Below are 16966 nucleotides of genomic sequence, written 5' to 3'. Positions count from 1 at the left end.
TGTAGTTAACTAGTGATTATGTAAAGATTGATAGTTTTTTTATAAGATAAGTTTAATGCTAGCTAGCAACTTACCTTGGCTCCTTGCAGCCACAAGGTCTTTTTGATGCTGCACTCACGTAACAGGTGGTCAGCCTGCCACACAGTCTCCTCGTGGATTGCAATGTAATCGGTCATACTCGGCGTCCAAAAAGGCTGATTACCGATTGTTATGAAAACTTGAAATCGGCCCTAATTAATCGGCCATGCCGACCTCTAGAGCACGCCCCCATTCTCATCGACGGGGCTGTAGTGGAACAGGTTGAGAGCTTCAAGTTCCTTGGTGTCCACATCACCAACAAACTAACATGGTCCAAGCACACCAAGACAGTCGTGAAGAGGGCATAACAAAACCTATTCCCCCTCAGGAGACTGAAAAGATTTGGCATGGGTCTTGAGATCCTCAAAAGGTTCTACAGCTGCACCATCGAGAGCATCTGGTTGCATGACCGGTTGCATCACTGCCTGGTATGGCAGAGGGTAGTGCGTACGGCCCAGTACATCACCGGGGCCAAGCTTCCAGCCATCCAGGACCTCTATACCAGGCGGTGTCAGAGGAAGGCCCTAAAGACTCCAGCCACCCTAGTCACAGACTGTTCTCTCTGCTACCGCATGGCAAGCCATGCCGGAGCGCCAAGTCTAGGTCCAAGAGGCTTCTAAACAGGTTCTTCCCCCAAGCCATAAGACTCCTGAACAGCTAATCAAATGGTTACCCAGACTATTTGCATTGCCCCCCCGCTCCTTCTACACTGCTGCTACTCTCTGTTATTAGTCACTTTAATAACTCTACCTACATGTACATTGACTCTGTACCGGTACCGCCTATATATAGCCCTGCTATTGTAATTTACTGCTGCTCTTTAATTATTTGTTATTCTTATCTCTTACTTGATTTTTTTGTATTTTCTTAAAACTGCATTGTTGGATAAGGGCTTGTAAGTAAGCATTTCACTGTAAGGTCCTGTTGTATTCAGCGCATGTGACAAATTAAATTTGATTTGACTTGTTATGAATGATGTTATAAGGTTGGTGTAGCACTGATATGATGTTACAATGATGTTATAAGGTTGATGTAGCACTGATATGATGTCACAATGGTGCTGTAAAGTTGATGTAGCACTGATATGATGTCACAATGGTGCTGTAAAGTTGATGTAGCACTGATATGATGTCACAATGGTGCTGTAAAGTTGATGTAGCACTGATATGATGTCACAATGGTGCTGTAAAGTTGATGTAGCACTGATATGATGTCACAATGGTGTTGTAAGGTTGGTGTAGCACTGATATGATGTCACAATGATGTTATAATGTTGATGTAGCACTGATATGATGTCACAATGGTGCTGTAAAGTTGGTGTAGCACTGATATGATGTCACAATGGTGTTGTAAGGTTGGTGTAGCACTAATATGATGTCACAATGGTGTTGTAAGGTTGGTGTAGCCATGGCATGCATATATAATGTAACAATGATGATGGTGTTTTGTCACAATGCTGCTAGAAAAAGGGTCTAGCCATGTATGATATGACAATTATTTCAAAATGTTGATACTGTAGCTCTGAGATTAGGTTACAGAGCCTCTTTTTATAATGTTAGATTGTTAGTGTTGCTCTATTATGATATCGGTAAAGCAATGCTTTTGTGATGCAGTGATGTCAGATTGAACATTGTTCTTCTGTATGAAGGAGCAACAGAAAGGCGTCTGTCTCAAATGGCCTCCATTAAACAAACCCTAATCCCAGATTTTCTGGGTTGTTTCTCTTTAACTGTTTGCTTTGGGGCTGAATGCTCTCCCTGTGTTATGATTTAACTATCAGAAATGTTGTGCTTGGCTCTCCATATTTTCCACATTAAATGTTGTGTTACGTTTTTTGCACTTGGGAGGGAGAGCAGTGATTACAGCTAATGAATTTCATCTGGTGGGAGGGAGAGCTCCAAACTGGCCTGATCACTGGCTAGACTTTTCTGAGATGGACCTGTCTGGTGTTATGACTTGTCTTCATTGGTGTTGTCTTCTACTAAACAGTGATGGATGGAGGGAGGGATGGATGGATGGATCGACTGATTGATTGTTTCCACTCTCTGATGTGTGAAACACCATGTCAGAACTCGCTCACGTCAGTCAGTCAACCAGTCAGTCAGTCAGTCAGTCAACCAGTCAGTCAGTCAACCAGTCATCAGTCAGTCAGTCATTCAGGCAGGGCCAATCAATCAGTTTGTTTACTCCTCTCCTCTGTTTTTATGATAATCAACATCTCCAGTCAACTGTCATTATAATAATCAGGAATGGCATTGCGGAGAAGACTGATAGCAGTTAACACAGCTGCATACCCAGACCCGGACCCATGTGACAGTGAATGTGGTCTCCCGCTGTGACAGTGAATGTGGTCTCCCGCTGTGACAGTGAATGTGGTCTCTCGCTGTGACAGTGAATGTGGTCTCTCGCTGTGACAGTGAATGTGGTCTCCCGCTGTGACAGTGAATGTGGTCTCCCGCTGTGACAGTGAATGTGGTCTCCCGCTGTGACAGTGAATGTGGTCTCCCGCTGTGACAGTGAATGTGGTCTCCCGCTGTGACAGTGAATGTGGTCTCCCGCTGTGACAGAGAATGTGGTCTCCCGCTGTGACAGAGAATGTGGTCTCCCGCTGTGACAGTGAATGTGGACTCCCGCTGTGACAGTGAATGTTGCCTCCCGCTGTGACAGAGAATGTGGTCTCCCGCTGTGACAGTGAATGTGGTCTCCCACTGTGACAGTGAATGTGGTCTCCCGCTGTGACAGTGAATGTGGTCTCTCGCTGTGACAGTGAATGTGGTCTCCCGCTGTGACAGTGAATGTGGTCTCCCGCTGTGACAGTGAATGTGGTCTCCCGCTGTGACAGTGAATGTGGTCTCCCGCTGTGACAGTGAATGTGGTCTCCCGCTGTGACAGTGAATGTGGCAACCATATCATTTTCATGGCCTTTCCGGAAAATTACAGCAATGTCTCCTCTGCAATGAGATGATGTCTAATGGAATGGGTACCGTTGGTTGTGTTGTGAGTTTGTTGTGGTTAAGGTGGTTAAGCAATGTCATGAAGATAATATATGATCTGTGAAGAGACACAATGTTGTGAAAGTAGTTACAGTACGTGGAGTCCCTGTTGCCCAATGTGGTGAACATTCATATCCATGCACATTCGATGTACACAGAGCATTGCCTTCTCTCCCTTGCACCACAATATACCCTAAGTGAGCAGCATTATCATTGAAAATCTGTGAGGCAGACATTCGACTTGTGGCCTAGAACGTGCATCTCTGGATGCTACACAGCTTTGTGAGCGCTGACTGAGGTCATTGTGAAACTGGCAGGGAAGTGTATCTCCCTTACAACACCTTTATTCCCAAGCCACCCTAGCATTGAACCACTCTCTTGTCAGTCCTTTCAATGTCTTTGACATTTACTTGGACCTGATTGATGCCAAGCTCCTCCTGACTCACCATAGGTGGGTCTGTTTAGGTTTCCTGCTGCCATGCAGAAAAAAAAGTGTTTCTCTGTGTGTCAAGATACAATTGCTCCATTTGACTCATTCAGAGGAAAGTAAATGAGATCACGACTTGGTATTTCATTGAAAGTATTATTTCTGGAAGGTTTATTGAGCAGAACACGAGCAGTAAGGAATTACTATTTACGGCACTGGGAGCAGAGAGAACTGGAGAGTGGGAGGGGGAGAGGGAGAGAGGGATGGAGAGAGGGAAACAGAGCGATGAGAGAGGGAAAGGGGAGAGAGATGGGAGGAACATGGGGACAAAGAGAGAGAGAGATTAGACCCAACCAAATCATGAGAAAACAAAAAGATAATTACTTGACTAACAAAAAAACTGAGCAAACTTGAATGCTATTTGGCCCTAAACAGAGAGTACACAGTGGCATAATACCTGACCACTGTGACTGACCCAAACTTAAGGAAAGATTTGACTATGTACAGAGTCAGTGAGCATAGCCTTGCTATTGAGAAAGGCCGCCGTAGGCAGACCTGGCTCTCAAGAGAAGACAGGCTATGTACACACTGCCCACAAAATGAGGTGGAAACTTCCTAACCTCCTGGCAAATGTATGACCATATTAGAGACACATCTTTCCCTCAGATTACACAGATCCACACAGAATTCCAAAACAAACCCAATTTTGATAAACTCCCATATCTACTGGGTGAAATACCACAGATGTGTGACCTGTTGCCACAAGAAAAGGGCAACCAGTGAAGAACAAACACCATTGTTTATTTTCCCTCTTGTACTTTCACTATTTGCACATTATTACAACACTGTATATAGATATAATATGACATTTGAAATGTCTTTATTCTTTTGGAACTTCTGCGAGTGAAACTTTTGCTGTTAATTTGTATCGTTTATTTCACTTTTGTTTATTATCTACTTCACTTGCTTTGGCAATGTTACCATATTTTTCCCATGCCAATAAAGCCCTTAAATTTAAAATTGAGAGAGAGAGAGAGAGAGAGAGAGAGAGAGAGAGAGAGAGAGAGAGAGAGAGAGAGAGAGAGAGAGAGAGAGAGAGAGAGAGAGAGAGAGAGAGAGAGAGAGAGAGAGCGAGAGAGAGAGAGTGAGTAGGGGGAATTTGTATTTGTCAAAGATTTACATGGTCAAATTTAAGTTTATGGTCCGTCCACATGGCCTGCTTGTGGTTCTTGGTCCACTAATTCTGGTGGGCTGGAATAAGTCAGAATATTCAACCAAAAACTTGATGAATATCAAATAAGTAAATAAGTAAATAACTTAATTACATATTATTTATTGATGGATTTATACTGAGAAACATAACAATCAATTTCATCCAGCCCCTGTCAACTCATTACCTTTCACTATTCAAACTCACTTATCATTATTATTCCAACAGGCAATTACCAATGTCGACTTTTAAATAATCATTGCAGTGCTCTGAAATGATCTGTCAAAACAGTATTATACTGTAATTGGGCCATTGTATCTTTTTCTGTCCTTGGTAAATATTTTCCATCAGTTATTTTTATTTTTCCTTCTTCCTGTATACAAACGCATGCATTCAGGCACACACACCCACAAATATACTGTACAGAAATTGAAAGAGTATAGAGAGGGAGAGCGAGAGAGAAACATGGCTTTGGTGTCACCTAGTGGAAAAGTAAAGTTTTGCATTTCAGATGATAGGAAATGACGCGTCCCAGTTCCCACCAATCAGCACTCTCAGCGCAGAATTCGAAAGTCAACCAGTAGAGAACGGATTTTGGCTAGTTATTTGACCACGTTATGAAAATTCCTTGTGAAATATACTGATTTTAATTACATTTCACTGTACTGTTTATAACTGAGGAGGTAAGTCAACATTTAAAACGTCGGTATATGTGATATTACGCAGTTAATTCCATGTATTAGCAATGGAGACGCTGCTAGCGGAGTTGCTAGCGTAACAGATCAACAAAAACATTCAACCCTGAGGACGGGTTCTAACGTAGACATGTCAAACTCTCTTGTCTTCTGCCAGTTACGTACAACCATGGTGAGGGAACGGGGCCAGAAGAAGTCTTTCCAGCAAAGCCTGAATGACATCAAGGAAAAGATGATTGAGAAGAGGAACAAACGCCTGGCAAGCGCCTCTGCAGCCAACAGGGGACGGTCCAAAAGGATCAACAGAACCAGTGGTAAGAGATTCACATAATATGCCAACCAGTATCATGTTGAAGATGGTAATGTAGACTTAAGCATCATGGTAGTTAACCTAAAATCTGGTCAATTGGACGTAGCTATACCTACTAGTTATCTAGCTAGCTACTATAGTAATTTCACAACTCATATGGTGGTTAACCTTTGAAGAGGAGTATATCTCAGCTAGCTCCCTCTTCTCTCTACAGCGGGCAACGTGAAGCCAATTATCCTGAAGAACGTGCAGATCAATAACAAAGCCCTGGCTCTGGCCCTGCAGGCGGAGAAGGAAAAGGTGAGGCAGGCCAACGGTATGATCCTACAGATGAAGAGGGAGCAGCAGGCCCTCTTCCTCCACCTCCTCATGCTCAAGAAGAGGCTCAAAGATCAGGAGGCGCAGGCCAGTAATGTACAGGTATGAAGCTGCCTGAATGACTGATTGGGTCAAATTGAGTAACTGCTATGGGTGCTTTTCATCACAGAAAGTTGTTCCCTTCCTGTGTGTGTGTGCGTGTGCGTGGCTTAGACTGGACCTGCACAGCTCCTTGCTGAACCACCAAAGCCAGTGGACACCTCCAGGTGAGCTATTCAAATATCATATCAACTGAATGCATCATATTTCTCACATTCAAAGAGCCAATGTTTAATGTCCAGTGTGCTTCATCCCATCTCCTGTCACCTTGTGAATGTCATCGATTCCTCCCTGAAATGTCAAACTTTTCCCTTTTTGTTCCTTTTGTGCAGGAGAATTCAAAGCCGAGCTGCTCTGGAAGATCCTGTGAAGGACGAAGCCCCACTCTCACCCATCAGCTCAGGTATATGAAATTACATTTACCAGACAACCCATTCTAACAGATTTGAACTGTTAGGGCTTTCACTCCAGAATTGTGACGTTACTTTGGATAATTAGACAGAAAATCACGACAACAATGTGCACGTCTGTTAGGATGTGTCACTTTTAATGAACCATCCATGTCGTTGACAAAGACATCCATTCTCCTGTCTCAGAGCCTCAGTTTCCTAAAGGGGCGGGACAAAGCGAAAGTGACGGGGAAGTGGCGTTGCCAAAGACAGTGGGTGTGAGACGTCGCCGGGTGGAAGGCAGAGGGAGGCGATTTGAGTGTGTGCGGAAAGGGCGCCGTTCCTCGTTCTATGAGCAGAACCACAGCGCCCCTCCAGAACCTCTCATACAGAAAGAGACTGAGGTCGTAGTGGAGAGCCTGGTTCTAAACGCCAGGAGAGGCCAGAACCACATACAGGAAGAGAAGATGGAGAGAGGCAATCCGATTGGCTCAGAGGAGTTCCAACACCACTTCACCCCAGAGCCACCGGCTAAACCAGCAAATCAACAGCAGCAACCCCGGAACAAACTGAAACAGGCCCATCCACCGCGGCCTAAACCCGAACTGGCTGCACGCAAGCAAGAGAGGGGCCTCAAACCGGACCGCCCCCCTCTGAAGAAACCCTGGGAGACCTCAAAACCCAGAGCCCGGTCCAAGAGCCGGGACCGCTCGGCCACACGGTCCAGAACCGGGGTGGCCTCCGCTGCACCTCTCAACACCTCCCTCAACACATCTCAGGGATTCAATGACACTTTTGATTTCGACTGCGAGGATGGGGTACACCTCACCCCCTTCAAGGGTAGCGGACCCAAGGATAACCCCCGAGACACACCCATACAGGAGGTGGAGAGGGGACAGAAACAGAACCCGAAGAGGACTCTGTTGTCATCTGAGTCTAGTTCATCTTCGTCTTCTGAGTCAGAAGACAGCCCCTACGTTCCTCAGAAACGGAAGAGACGGAGCCCCCCGGACCAGGCCAAGCCCGCCCTCGCTCGTAGAGCCAGAGGTCGACCCTCCAAAGCAGCTACAGACAAGGAGAACGGCCCCCCATCCAAACCAGAGTTGTTACATGGTGAGCATTTAACTGTTAACGTAGACAATTAGGATGACTGTCTTTGCAATTACTAACCAGGTACCTTGATGGTTGCTCTGAATCGTTGCTGTAAATCTTCAACTTGTGTCCAGGTAACATAAAATTATAGTAGGCAGAGATGTAGATATGAGGGCTTTTTCTATAGGTTTCCACATATTCTAATATAGAAGAGGATACGCTATTGTGTCTGTTAAAATAGTTGTTCATCTCCTGTGTCTAGTAACCAGAATGGAGGTCTGTCCCACCCCTGTGGTCCTTGACAAACAACTCAAGGAGGAACCAGAAAGGAGACAGAGCCAGAGCTCGATTTGGATACAGCCGTTGTCTGTGGTTGCCATGGATGTTGCCTTGGAGGCCAGCTTGTCTGAGTCCGAGGATAGTCCCTACGTTCCTCAAAGCCATGGCGTACGAAAGACACAGGGCCACCCAGAGCAGGCCAAGCCCACCCCCGCTCGCAGGGGACGGCCCTTTAAAGCAGCCAGAGACAAGGAGAACGTCCCCACTCCTAAACGACAGTTGTCACGTGGTGAGCAATGAACAACGTACAGATTATACGTGCTGTTATAAAAAAGGATAGGTGATGTGTTGTATCTGCTGCTTATCACCTGTGTCTATCCAGTCACCAGAGTAGAGGCCAGTCCCACAGCTGGGCCCGCTGAGGTCCCTGAGACAGAACTACAACTCCCAGAAACCCCTGGGAGTATCTTTGTTGACAGTCCTGGTCCAATGGCAGAGCAGGGTCTTGAGGGCCACCCAGGTAAGTGGACATGCTTGAAATGGTAGATAGTCTATTGCCATGACTGATGCGTCGTCACAAATGGCACCTTATTCCCTATGTAGTGCACTATATACAGTTTAAGTCGGAAGTTTACATACACTTAGGTTGGAGTCATTAAAACTCATTTTTCAACCACTCCACAAATTTCTTGTTAACAATCTATAGTTTTGGCAAGTCGGTTAGGACATCTACTTGTGCATGACACAAGTCATTTTTCCAACAATTGTTTACGGACAGATTATTTCACTTATAATTCACTGTATCACAATTCCAGTGGGTCAGAAGTTTACATACACTAAATTGACTGCCTTTAAACAGCTTGGAAAATTCTAGAAAATGATGTCATGGCTTTAGAAGCTTCTGACAGGCTAATTGAATTCATTTGGGTCAATCGGAGGTGTACCTGTGGGTGTATTTCAAGGCCTACCTTCAAACTCAGTGCCTCTTTGCTTGACATCATGGGGAAATCAGCCAAGACCTCAGAAAAAAAATGTAGACCTCCACAAGTCTGGTTCATCCTTGGGAGCAATTTCCAAACGCCTGAAGGTGCCACGTTCATCTGTACAAACAATAGGACGCAAGTATAAACACCATGGGACCACACAGCCATCATTCCGCTCGGGAAGGAGACACGTTCCATCTCCTCGAGATGAACGTACTTTGGTGCGAAAAGTGCAAATCAATCCCAGAACAACAGTAAAGTACCATGTGAAGATGCTGGAGGAAACAGATCAAAAGTATCTATATCCACAGTAAAACGAGTCCTATATCAACATAATCTGAAAGGACACTCAGCAAGGAAGAAGCCAAAACCGCCATAAAAAAGCCAGACTACGGTTTGCAACTGCACATGGGGACAAAGATTGTACTTTTTGGAGAAATGTCCTCTGGTCTGATGAAATGAAAATACAACTGTTTGGCCATAATGATGGCCATATGTTTGGAGGAAAAAGGGGGAGGCTTGCAAGCCGAAGAACACCATCCCAACCGTGAAGCAGGGGGGTGGCAGCATCATGTTGTGAGGGTGCTTTGCTGCAGGAGGGACTGGTGCACTTCACAAAATAGATGGCATCATGAGGCAGGACAATTATGTGGATATATTGAAGCAACATCTCAAGACATCAGTCAGGAAGTTAAAGCTTGGTCGCAAATGGGTCTTCCAAATGGACAATGACCCAAGCATACTTCCAAAGTTGTGGCAAAATGGCTTAAGGACAACAAAGTCAAGGTATTAGAGTGGCCATCACAAAGACCTGACCTCAATCCCATAGAATATTTGTGGGCAGAACTGAAAAAGCGTGTGCGAGCAAGGAGGCCTACAAGCCTGACTCAGCTCTGTCAGTAGGAATGGGCCAAAATTCACCCAACTTATTGTGGGAAGCTTGTGAAGGCTACCCGAAACGTTTGACCCATGTTAAACAATTTAAAGGCAATGCTACCAAATACTAATTGAGTTTATGTAAACTTCTGATCCACTGGGAATTTGGTAAAAGAAATAAAAGCTGAAATAAATTATTCTCTTTACTATTATTCCGACATTTCACATTCTTAAAATAATGTGGTGATTCTAATTGACCTAAGATGGAATTTTTACTAGTATTAAATGTCAGGAATTGTGAAAAACTGAGTTTAAATGTATTTGGCTAAGGTGTATGCAAACTCCCGACTTCAACATGTATATAGGGATTAGGGTGCCATTTGGGACATGTGAAAAGTTGTACATTACATTTAAGTCATTTAGCAGACGCTCTTATCCAGAGCGACTTACAAATTGGAAAGTTCATACATATTCATCCTGGTCCCCCCGTTGGAATTGAACCCACAACCCTGGCGTTGCAAGCGCCATGCTCTACCAACTGAGCCACACGGGACCACATTGTAAATGATGATGGTGGTTGTGTTCCAGAGCACCACAGACAAGATAAAGAGGAGGCTCTGCTTCCCGTCACTCCAGGAGTGGAGGAGGAGATGATGAGGATCGGCAATGTCCTGTCTGGTTTCAGGGACCCCCCCTGTGAGTCTCCTGGGATACCGACCAGCAGCACCCCCCAGAACCACGTCTCACACATCCCCAAAACATGCAAGAGGACAGGTACAGCCCGGTTAGATGCTTAGGGCATGTTAATGAATGATGGATGCTTTCACACTACACTTACAGTACCAGTTAAAAGTTTGGACACGTCTACTCATTCAAGGGTTTTTCTTTATTTTTAATGTTTTCAACATTTATTTATTTATTGTTTATTTTTATCTATTTTCTTTTTAGTTTATAATATATATATATTTTTAATCTTTATTAAACTAGGCAAGTCAGGTAATAACAAATTCTTATTTACAATGACAGCCTAGGAACAGTTGGTTAACTGCTTTGTTCAGGGGCAGAACGACAGATTTTTACCTAGGCTAGGCTACCTGCCGCACATTGTAGAATAATAGTGACGATTTCAAAACTAAAAACATGGAATCATGTAGTATCCCAAAAAAGTGTTAATCAAATCAAGATTTATTTTATATTCTTCAAAGTAGCCACCCTTTGCCTTGATAACAGCTTTGTACACTCTTGGCATTCTCTCAACCAGCTTCATGAGGAATGCGTTTCCAACAGTCTTAAATCAGTTCCCACATATGCTGAGCACTTGTTGGCTACTTTTCCTTCACTCTGCGCTCCAAACCATCTCAATTGGGTTGAGGTCGGGTGATCGTGGATGCCTGGTCATCTGATGCAGCATTCCATCACTCCCCTTGGTAAAATAGCTCTTACACAGAATGGAGGTGTGTTTTGGGTCATTGTTCTGTTGAAAAACAAATGATAATCTCACTAAGCGCAAACCAGATGGGATGGTGTATCGCTGCAGAATGCTGTGGTAGCCATGCTGGTTAAGTGTGCCTTGAATTCTAAATAAATCACTGACAGTGTCACCAGCAAAGCACCCCTACACCACACACCTCCTCCATGCTTCACGGTGGGAACTACACAGGTAGAGATCATCCGTTCACCTACTCTGCATCTCACAAAGACACGGCGGTTGGAACCAAAAATCTCACATTTTGGACTCATCAGACCAAAGGACAGATTTCCACCAGTCTAATGTCCATTGCTCGTTTTTCTTGGCCCAAGCAAGTCTCTTCTTCTTATTGGTGTCCTTTAGTAGTGGTTTCTTTGCAGCAATTCGACCATGAAGGCCTGATTCACGCAGTCTCCTCTGAACAGTTGATGTTGAGATGTGTCTGTTAGTTGAACTCTGTGAAGCATTTATTTGGGCTGCAATTACTGAGGCTGGTAACTTTAATGAACTTATCTTCTGCAGCAGATGTAACTCTGGGTCTTCCTTTGCTGTGGCGGTCCTCATGAGAGCCATTTTCACCATAGCGCTTAATGGTTTTTGCAACTGCACTTGAAGAAACATAAGACCTTCATGTCATAAACTAATGATGGACTGTCATTTCTCTTTGCTTATTTGAGCTGTTCTTGCCATAATATGGACTTGGTCTTTTACCAAATAGGGCTATCTTCTGTATACCACCCCTACCTTGTCACAACACAACTGTTGTGTCCACATATTAACTTTTAACAAGTCACACCTGTTAATTGAAATGCATTCCAGGTGACTACCTCATGAAGCTAGTTGAGAGAATGGCAAAATTGTGCAACGCTGTCATCAAGGCAAAGTGTGGCTACTTCTATAAAATATATTTTGATTTGGTGATTCCATATGTGTTATTTCATAGTTTTGATGTCTTCACTATTATTCTACAATGTAGAAAACCGTAAAAAAACAACAACAAAAACATGGAATGAGTACGTGTGTCCAAACTTTTGACAGGTACTGTATATGTTAAACATGAGCAGTGTTCTTCTTCTCTGAACACTATTTGGCTGTATCTTAGTATCTCTTCTCTCATTCCTCCACCTCTGTCTGAACCACTGGTCCACTGCTGTCAATATCTACCTAAACTTTATACTTTTTTCCCAACGTTTCTTCACTGACAATTCACTTTGTCCTCTCACAACAGGTTGGCTTAGTGTCAGAACTGGGCGGGGCTTCAATCTGAGTGATGTGACCAATCTTACCCCTGCAGCTTATCGGAAGTTCTCTTTAAAGAGCTCCCGCCCTTCAGACCGATGTTCCACCCCTGTCCCCGGCCGCAAGAGGCGGTCCACGATGACAGTGGACTACAAAGAGCCATCGCTGCACGCGTGAGTATTAAAGTGAAAGGGGTATTCCAAGGGAATTTTTGAAATGTGTGGGTTTCTTTCTTGGTTTACTGCTCAAATGTTTTTTGAAAATGACAACACGTAACTCTTACAGAGCGTAACACTCTCCCATTAATTTCAATCAACAACGAGTGAAAGCAGCAGCAACTAACTTGCGCTGGCAAAAGCTACAGTACACAATGTTTAAACAGCTAAATAACCTATTGTTTCTGTAATGCCCCAGTGTTGCTCATGCCAGTCATTTTTGAAGAGAATCTCTATCTCTTTACCACCATCTCTTATCTCTCTTATTTCCTGTCCGCCAGGAAACTGAGACGTGGAGACAAGTTCACAGACACCAAGTTCCTCCTCTCTCCCATCTTCAAACAGAAACCCAGGAAGTCCATGAAGACTCGGCTGTCGTTGGAGAAATACAACGAGTCATTTGTGGGATGTCGCTGACATGTCTTCACATTGAACACACGTTTTACCCATTCAAGTTAGAGAGGATTTTTTGTTGTGAATACTTACGTCTGTATCCCACATGTTAATTGTTTTTGTCCAATGAAAGGGAGGACAGCTTTAATTGTGTCGATTCTTTGTTGTTCACCGTATGCTGAATTTGGCCAAATCATCATGGGAATTGGTGACATTCAATCAAATCACCCAAAAATGTGTTCTCTATCTCGATGACTGTATGGATTGTTAGCCACCTGTAGAGGGCAACATTAGATCAATATTCTGTTTGAGAAGACCTCAACCACAACATGTACCTTCATCTATGGTTGTATTCGTTTCGCTGTTGTAAATACAGTGTATATTTAGCTTGCCCTTTCAAGATCTTTGAATATGTATTCTCTACATGGCCCTGTTTTCATGTGTAACATGTTTTGATTTTATAATAATAAACTTTCAGTCCATAATCCCTATTCAGCTGAGTCCTTATTGTCCCGTACACACTCGGGTTATACAACACATTTGACTTAATGGTCGTGATACAACAGAGATTGTCTGCATGAAAATTCTGTCACACGTCACAACCATAGTGACAAGTGCGTTGTACATGAGTTCTACAAACGGAATGTGAACAGGTCTGTTGTAAGGATGTGGATTTCTACTTTCCAGAGTTCCTGTCGTATCATAGAATGGTGGGAGGAGCTAAATGACGGGCTTGTAATGGCTTGAATGGAATAGCTGTAATGGAGTCAAACGGGGTTTCCATGTGTTTGATACCTTTCCATACACGCCATTACAATGAGCCCATCCTCCTATAGCTCCTCCCACCATCCTCTGACCATTTTTGTGGGTTTTCAAGTGACAAAAGTCTTTAAAAACTCAATGACTTTTGAAATTTGTACTACCTTTTGAAATTTGTACTACCTTTTGAAAGGCAAGGGTATAGAAAGGTCATCAGGCCAGTAGGGGGGGATGGCACCGCATTTGTATCACTGTTGCGTGATAGAGGTAAAGGTCATTTGCAATTGAGCCGACATACGCAGGATGAATGCAAGGAACATTGCCTTTACATTTCAATCTTCATACGTCATACGGATTGAATAGAACCCTTATTGTCATGAATGCATACATTTTACGTATGGGTGGCCCCTGGAATCAAACCAACAAACCTGACACTAGAAGTGCCATGCTGTTCAATCATTTAGAATGTCAGTAGATTTGAAGTGTGATTCGTTAAAGTATGTTGGCTAAGGTTGGATAACAAAAGCTGCACTGGGATTTGAACTGGCAACCATGTGTTTAACACCCTCCATTCACCTCCAACCAACACCCTTTGCAAAAAAATGGACTCCACCCACTGACCTGTCACTAAGCTCTTCCCAGCTCCAGAGGTGGTCAGGAAGATCTGATCACAATCAGTTATTTTACTCATCTACACCGGTCTAAACGTGTGGGCTCAATTAGAATATGGAAACGACAGGAGCATGTTAGTGCCAGGTACAAACAGGGCTTTTGCTCTACATAGATTTGCAAAGATCTGAACTTCTCAGTCAGTGTAATTTGCAGCAGCAAAAACAACTCCAATCCATTATTTTCACTTCTATTTTAATTAGTCTATAAAATCGGTTATAACTACGGCATTAAAAGCAATAGTACAAAGGCCATGTAATAACTCCTCCAGACATATCACAAAATCCAGATTTATCCTATAGTTTAAAAAGTACAAACATCTTTATACAAAACAGAAAAACAAGATAGTACTGCACAATCTCTTTTCTTTTATCTTCAAAGTACAAAGGTAGCAATCTCCATTTGCTAGACAGAAATAATTTGGCAAAATAAATTAAGACCTTTTGTTAAGCATTATTCCTTTAAATTATAGCACATAAATAAGGATTAACTATACATGGTTAAATTAGCCATAGCGTGCATTTCCCTAAAAACACAAAACAGCTCGATGGAAAACAAAAATGTTCTTATTCACCATGAGGTGCTGAATAGTTGCTTGAAAAATAAATAAGTGCATTTCCATGGTCACCTTTTGCCTTATGAGACTTTTTACATGGACAAGCAAGACGGGTAACTTATATACAGTACATTGAAAATATACATTAAATAATTCAAGAGGTTTAACCTCTTGAATTACTTAATGTATACATACGGATTTGAAATATAATTGTCCTTTTTTTGGCAGGATGAACTCTAACAACATACATAGAAACTTTGACCTCATACATTCTGAGACACAGACCTCGCATGATGTCATGCGTACACTCACACGCGCGTTAGGTAACACACACATACACATTAGAACTAATTACTGATTACTATGGCTCCTGAGGAGAGGTTTCCCCTAGGTACAGATCAAGGATCAGCTTCCCATCCCACAATCATAACTGTTAACATTAGTAGGGAAAATGCAAAACTGACCCAAGATCAGTGTCTAGGGGCAACTTCACCCTACACCATTACGACCCAGTAACACCAATCTGGAGACCGACAGACTGAATGGCTGAGTAACTGACTGGCTGACTATCCCTCCCCGTTTCTCCCAGACAGTCCAGCTGTTCACAGATGTGACGTCTACATGTAGTTAGACTCTGAACAGATGTAGGGTTAGGTTAGCTGTACAGGTGGAGTTTCTACATGACATCTGTTTTCCTGAGTCAACAAAGACAAGGTGGAGCAAGGGAGAAGCAGAGACTGATAACACAGAGTAAAGGACAGAGGAGGCAGTATGACAAGGATGGAGAGAAGAGAGTGATAGAACAGCAGACATTGAGTATTCCAATGAACCTAAAACCCTCCTCCCTACTCCATATAGCCGGTCCTACTGTTTTTCTAGTTGACAAGAGTAGAAAAATAAAGACTAAGACAATAAAAACCTTTTGAAAATCATTAGAACTAAACCACACTCTCCCTTTAAGCCCCTCCCATCTCCCTTGAAGCCCCTCCCATCCATCACTTCTCAATGAGGCCCGCCTCCTTGATCTTGGTGTAGAAGACCTTCTCTAGCAGGTTGGCACACTTGTAGTACTGGCTCTCTGGAGGGTTGTACTCTCGACAGTTGGTGAAGATGCGCTGCATGTCGGCCATGAAGAGCTTCCGCGTGGTGTAGTACCTGCTCTTCAGACGCTCCGACATCGTCTTCAGGTCTGGAGATAATCACACAACATTAACATGAATCTTGATTAGCCTCTAGTCTAAATGATCAAATTAAACCAAACCAAACTCTGATGTGATTAACCAAAAACACCATATGACTACACTAACCATTACGTGTTGGTCTCTGACTAAGGTAACTATGCTCAATTCAATTACCCAGATTTGTTTTCTTACAAGTTATGTACTGCTATATTGCTTCTCCTGAAGAGTTGACCCAGACACAGATGTGTTCCATGCGTAGTGCCATACATACCCATGGGGAAGCGGATGACTTGGTAGTAACCAGGAGCCTCAGTCTTCTTCACTGGTTCCATGAATGGCCAGGCATTCTGGTGACTCTAACACATAACACATAGTGAGAAACCTGTGTGTGTATGCGTGCGCACGTTGGTGCGTGCATGCATGCGAGTTGTGTGCATGTGTGCGTGCCCCTCACCTTAACGTGTTGTAAGATGGTCTTCAGGGTGCTGTACAGCTGATCTGGATCCTTCAGCTCCTTCCTGGGATCACAACAGGAAGTTATCACCTAATTTCCTGTCAGAGTTACCATAATGATAACAGTGGTAGCTCACTAGTAAAGCCTTCAGACGAAACCCTCAAAGCATATTTTTTTCTGTTTACTAAAATGCTATGCACAATAGATGAGAATAAGCTATACGGAGCTGAAAGACCCACCCTTTGCCCACCGGTTTCCATCCAGTTTCTCCTGGTGACAAAGA

The 16966-nt window shown here is 43.4% G+C and overlaps 2 protein-coding genes across 5 annotated transcripts in view; one reads left to right on the top strand and one right to left on the bottom strand.

Annotated features, from left to right (window-relative positions):
* Positions 1-5231: 5231 nt before the first annotated feature.
* On the top strand, positions 5232-13555 carry sgo1 (shugoshin 1). The gene is made up of 11 exons (XM_071368684.1): positions 5232-5391; positions 5561-5717; positions 5928-6133; positions 6245-6297; positions 6463-6533; positions 6727-7632; positions 7874-8179; positions 8273-8410; positions 10338-10523; positions 12446-12629; positions 12953-13555. The coding sequence occupies exons 2-11, from the start codon at positions 5573-5575 to the stop codon at positions 13086-13088; spliced, it is 2331 nt and encodes a 776-aa protein (XP_071224785.1). The 5' UTR covers positions 5232-5391; positions 5561-5572; the 3' UTR covers positions 13089-13555.
* A 1115-nt stretch (positions 13556-14670) lies between these two features.
* Positions 14671-16966, bottom strand: part of LOC139555140 (histone acetyltransferase KAT2B) — an 18192-nt gene continuing 15896 nt past the window's right edge. For 2 of the 4 annotated variants that reach the window (XM_071368680.1, XM_071368683.1), the window contains 4 exons: positions 16923-16953; positions 16684-16747; positions 16501-16585; positions 14671-16237 (listed from right to left, as the gene is read on the bottom strand). In XM_071368680.1, coding sequence (XP_071224781.1) covers positions 16044-16237; positions 16501-16585; positions 16684-16747; positions 16923-16953 — 374 coding nt within the window. In that variant the 3' untranslated portion in view covers positions 14671-16043. The remainder of the gene's footprint in view (positions 16238-16500; positions 16586-16683; positions 16748-16922; positions 16954-16966) is intronic. The other 2 variants (XM_071368682.1, XM_071368681.1) reach the window with 2 other exon arrangements.

The sequence above is a fragment of the Salvelinus alpinus genome, chromosome 26 (assembly GCF_045679555.1).
Source record: "Salvelinus alpinus chromosome 26, SLU_Salpinus.1, whole genome shotgun sequence".
NCBI classification, from domain to species: domain Eukaryota; kingdom Metazoa; phylum Chordata; class Actinopteri; order Salmoniformes; family Salmonidae; genus Salvelinus; species Salvelinus alpinus.
This window is presented reverse-complemented; position numbering and strand designations above follow the sequence as displayed.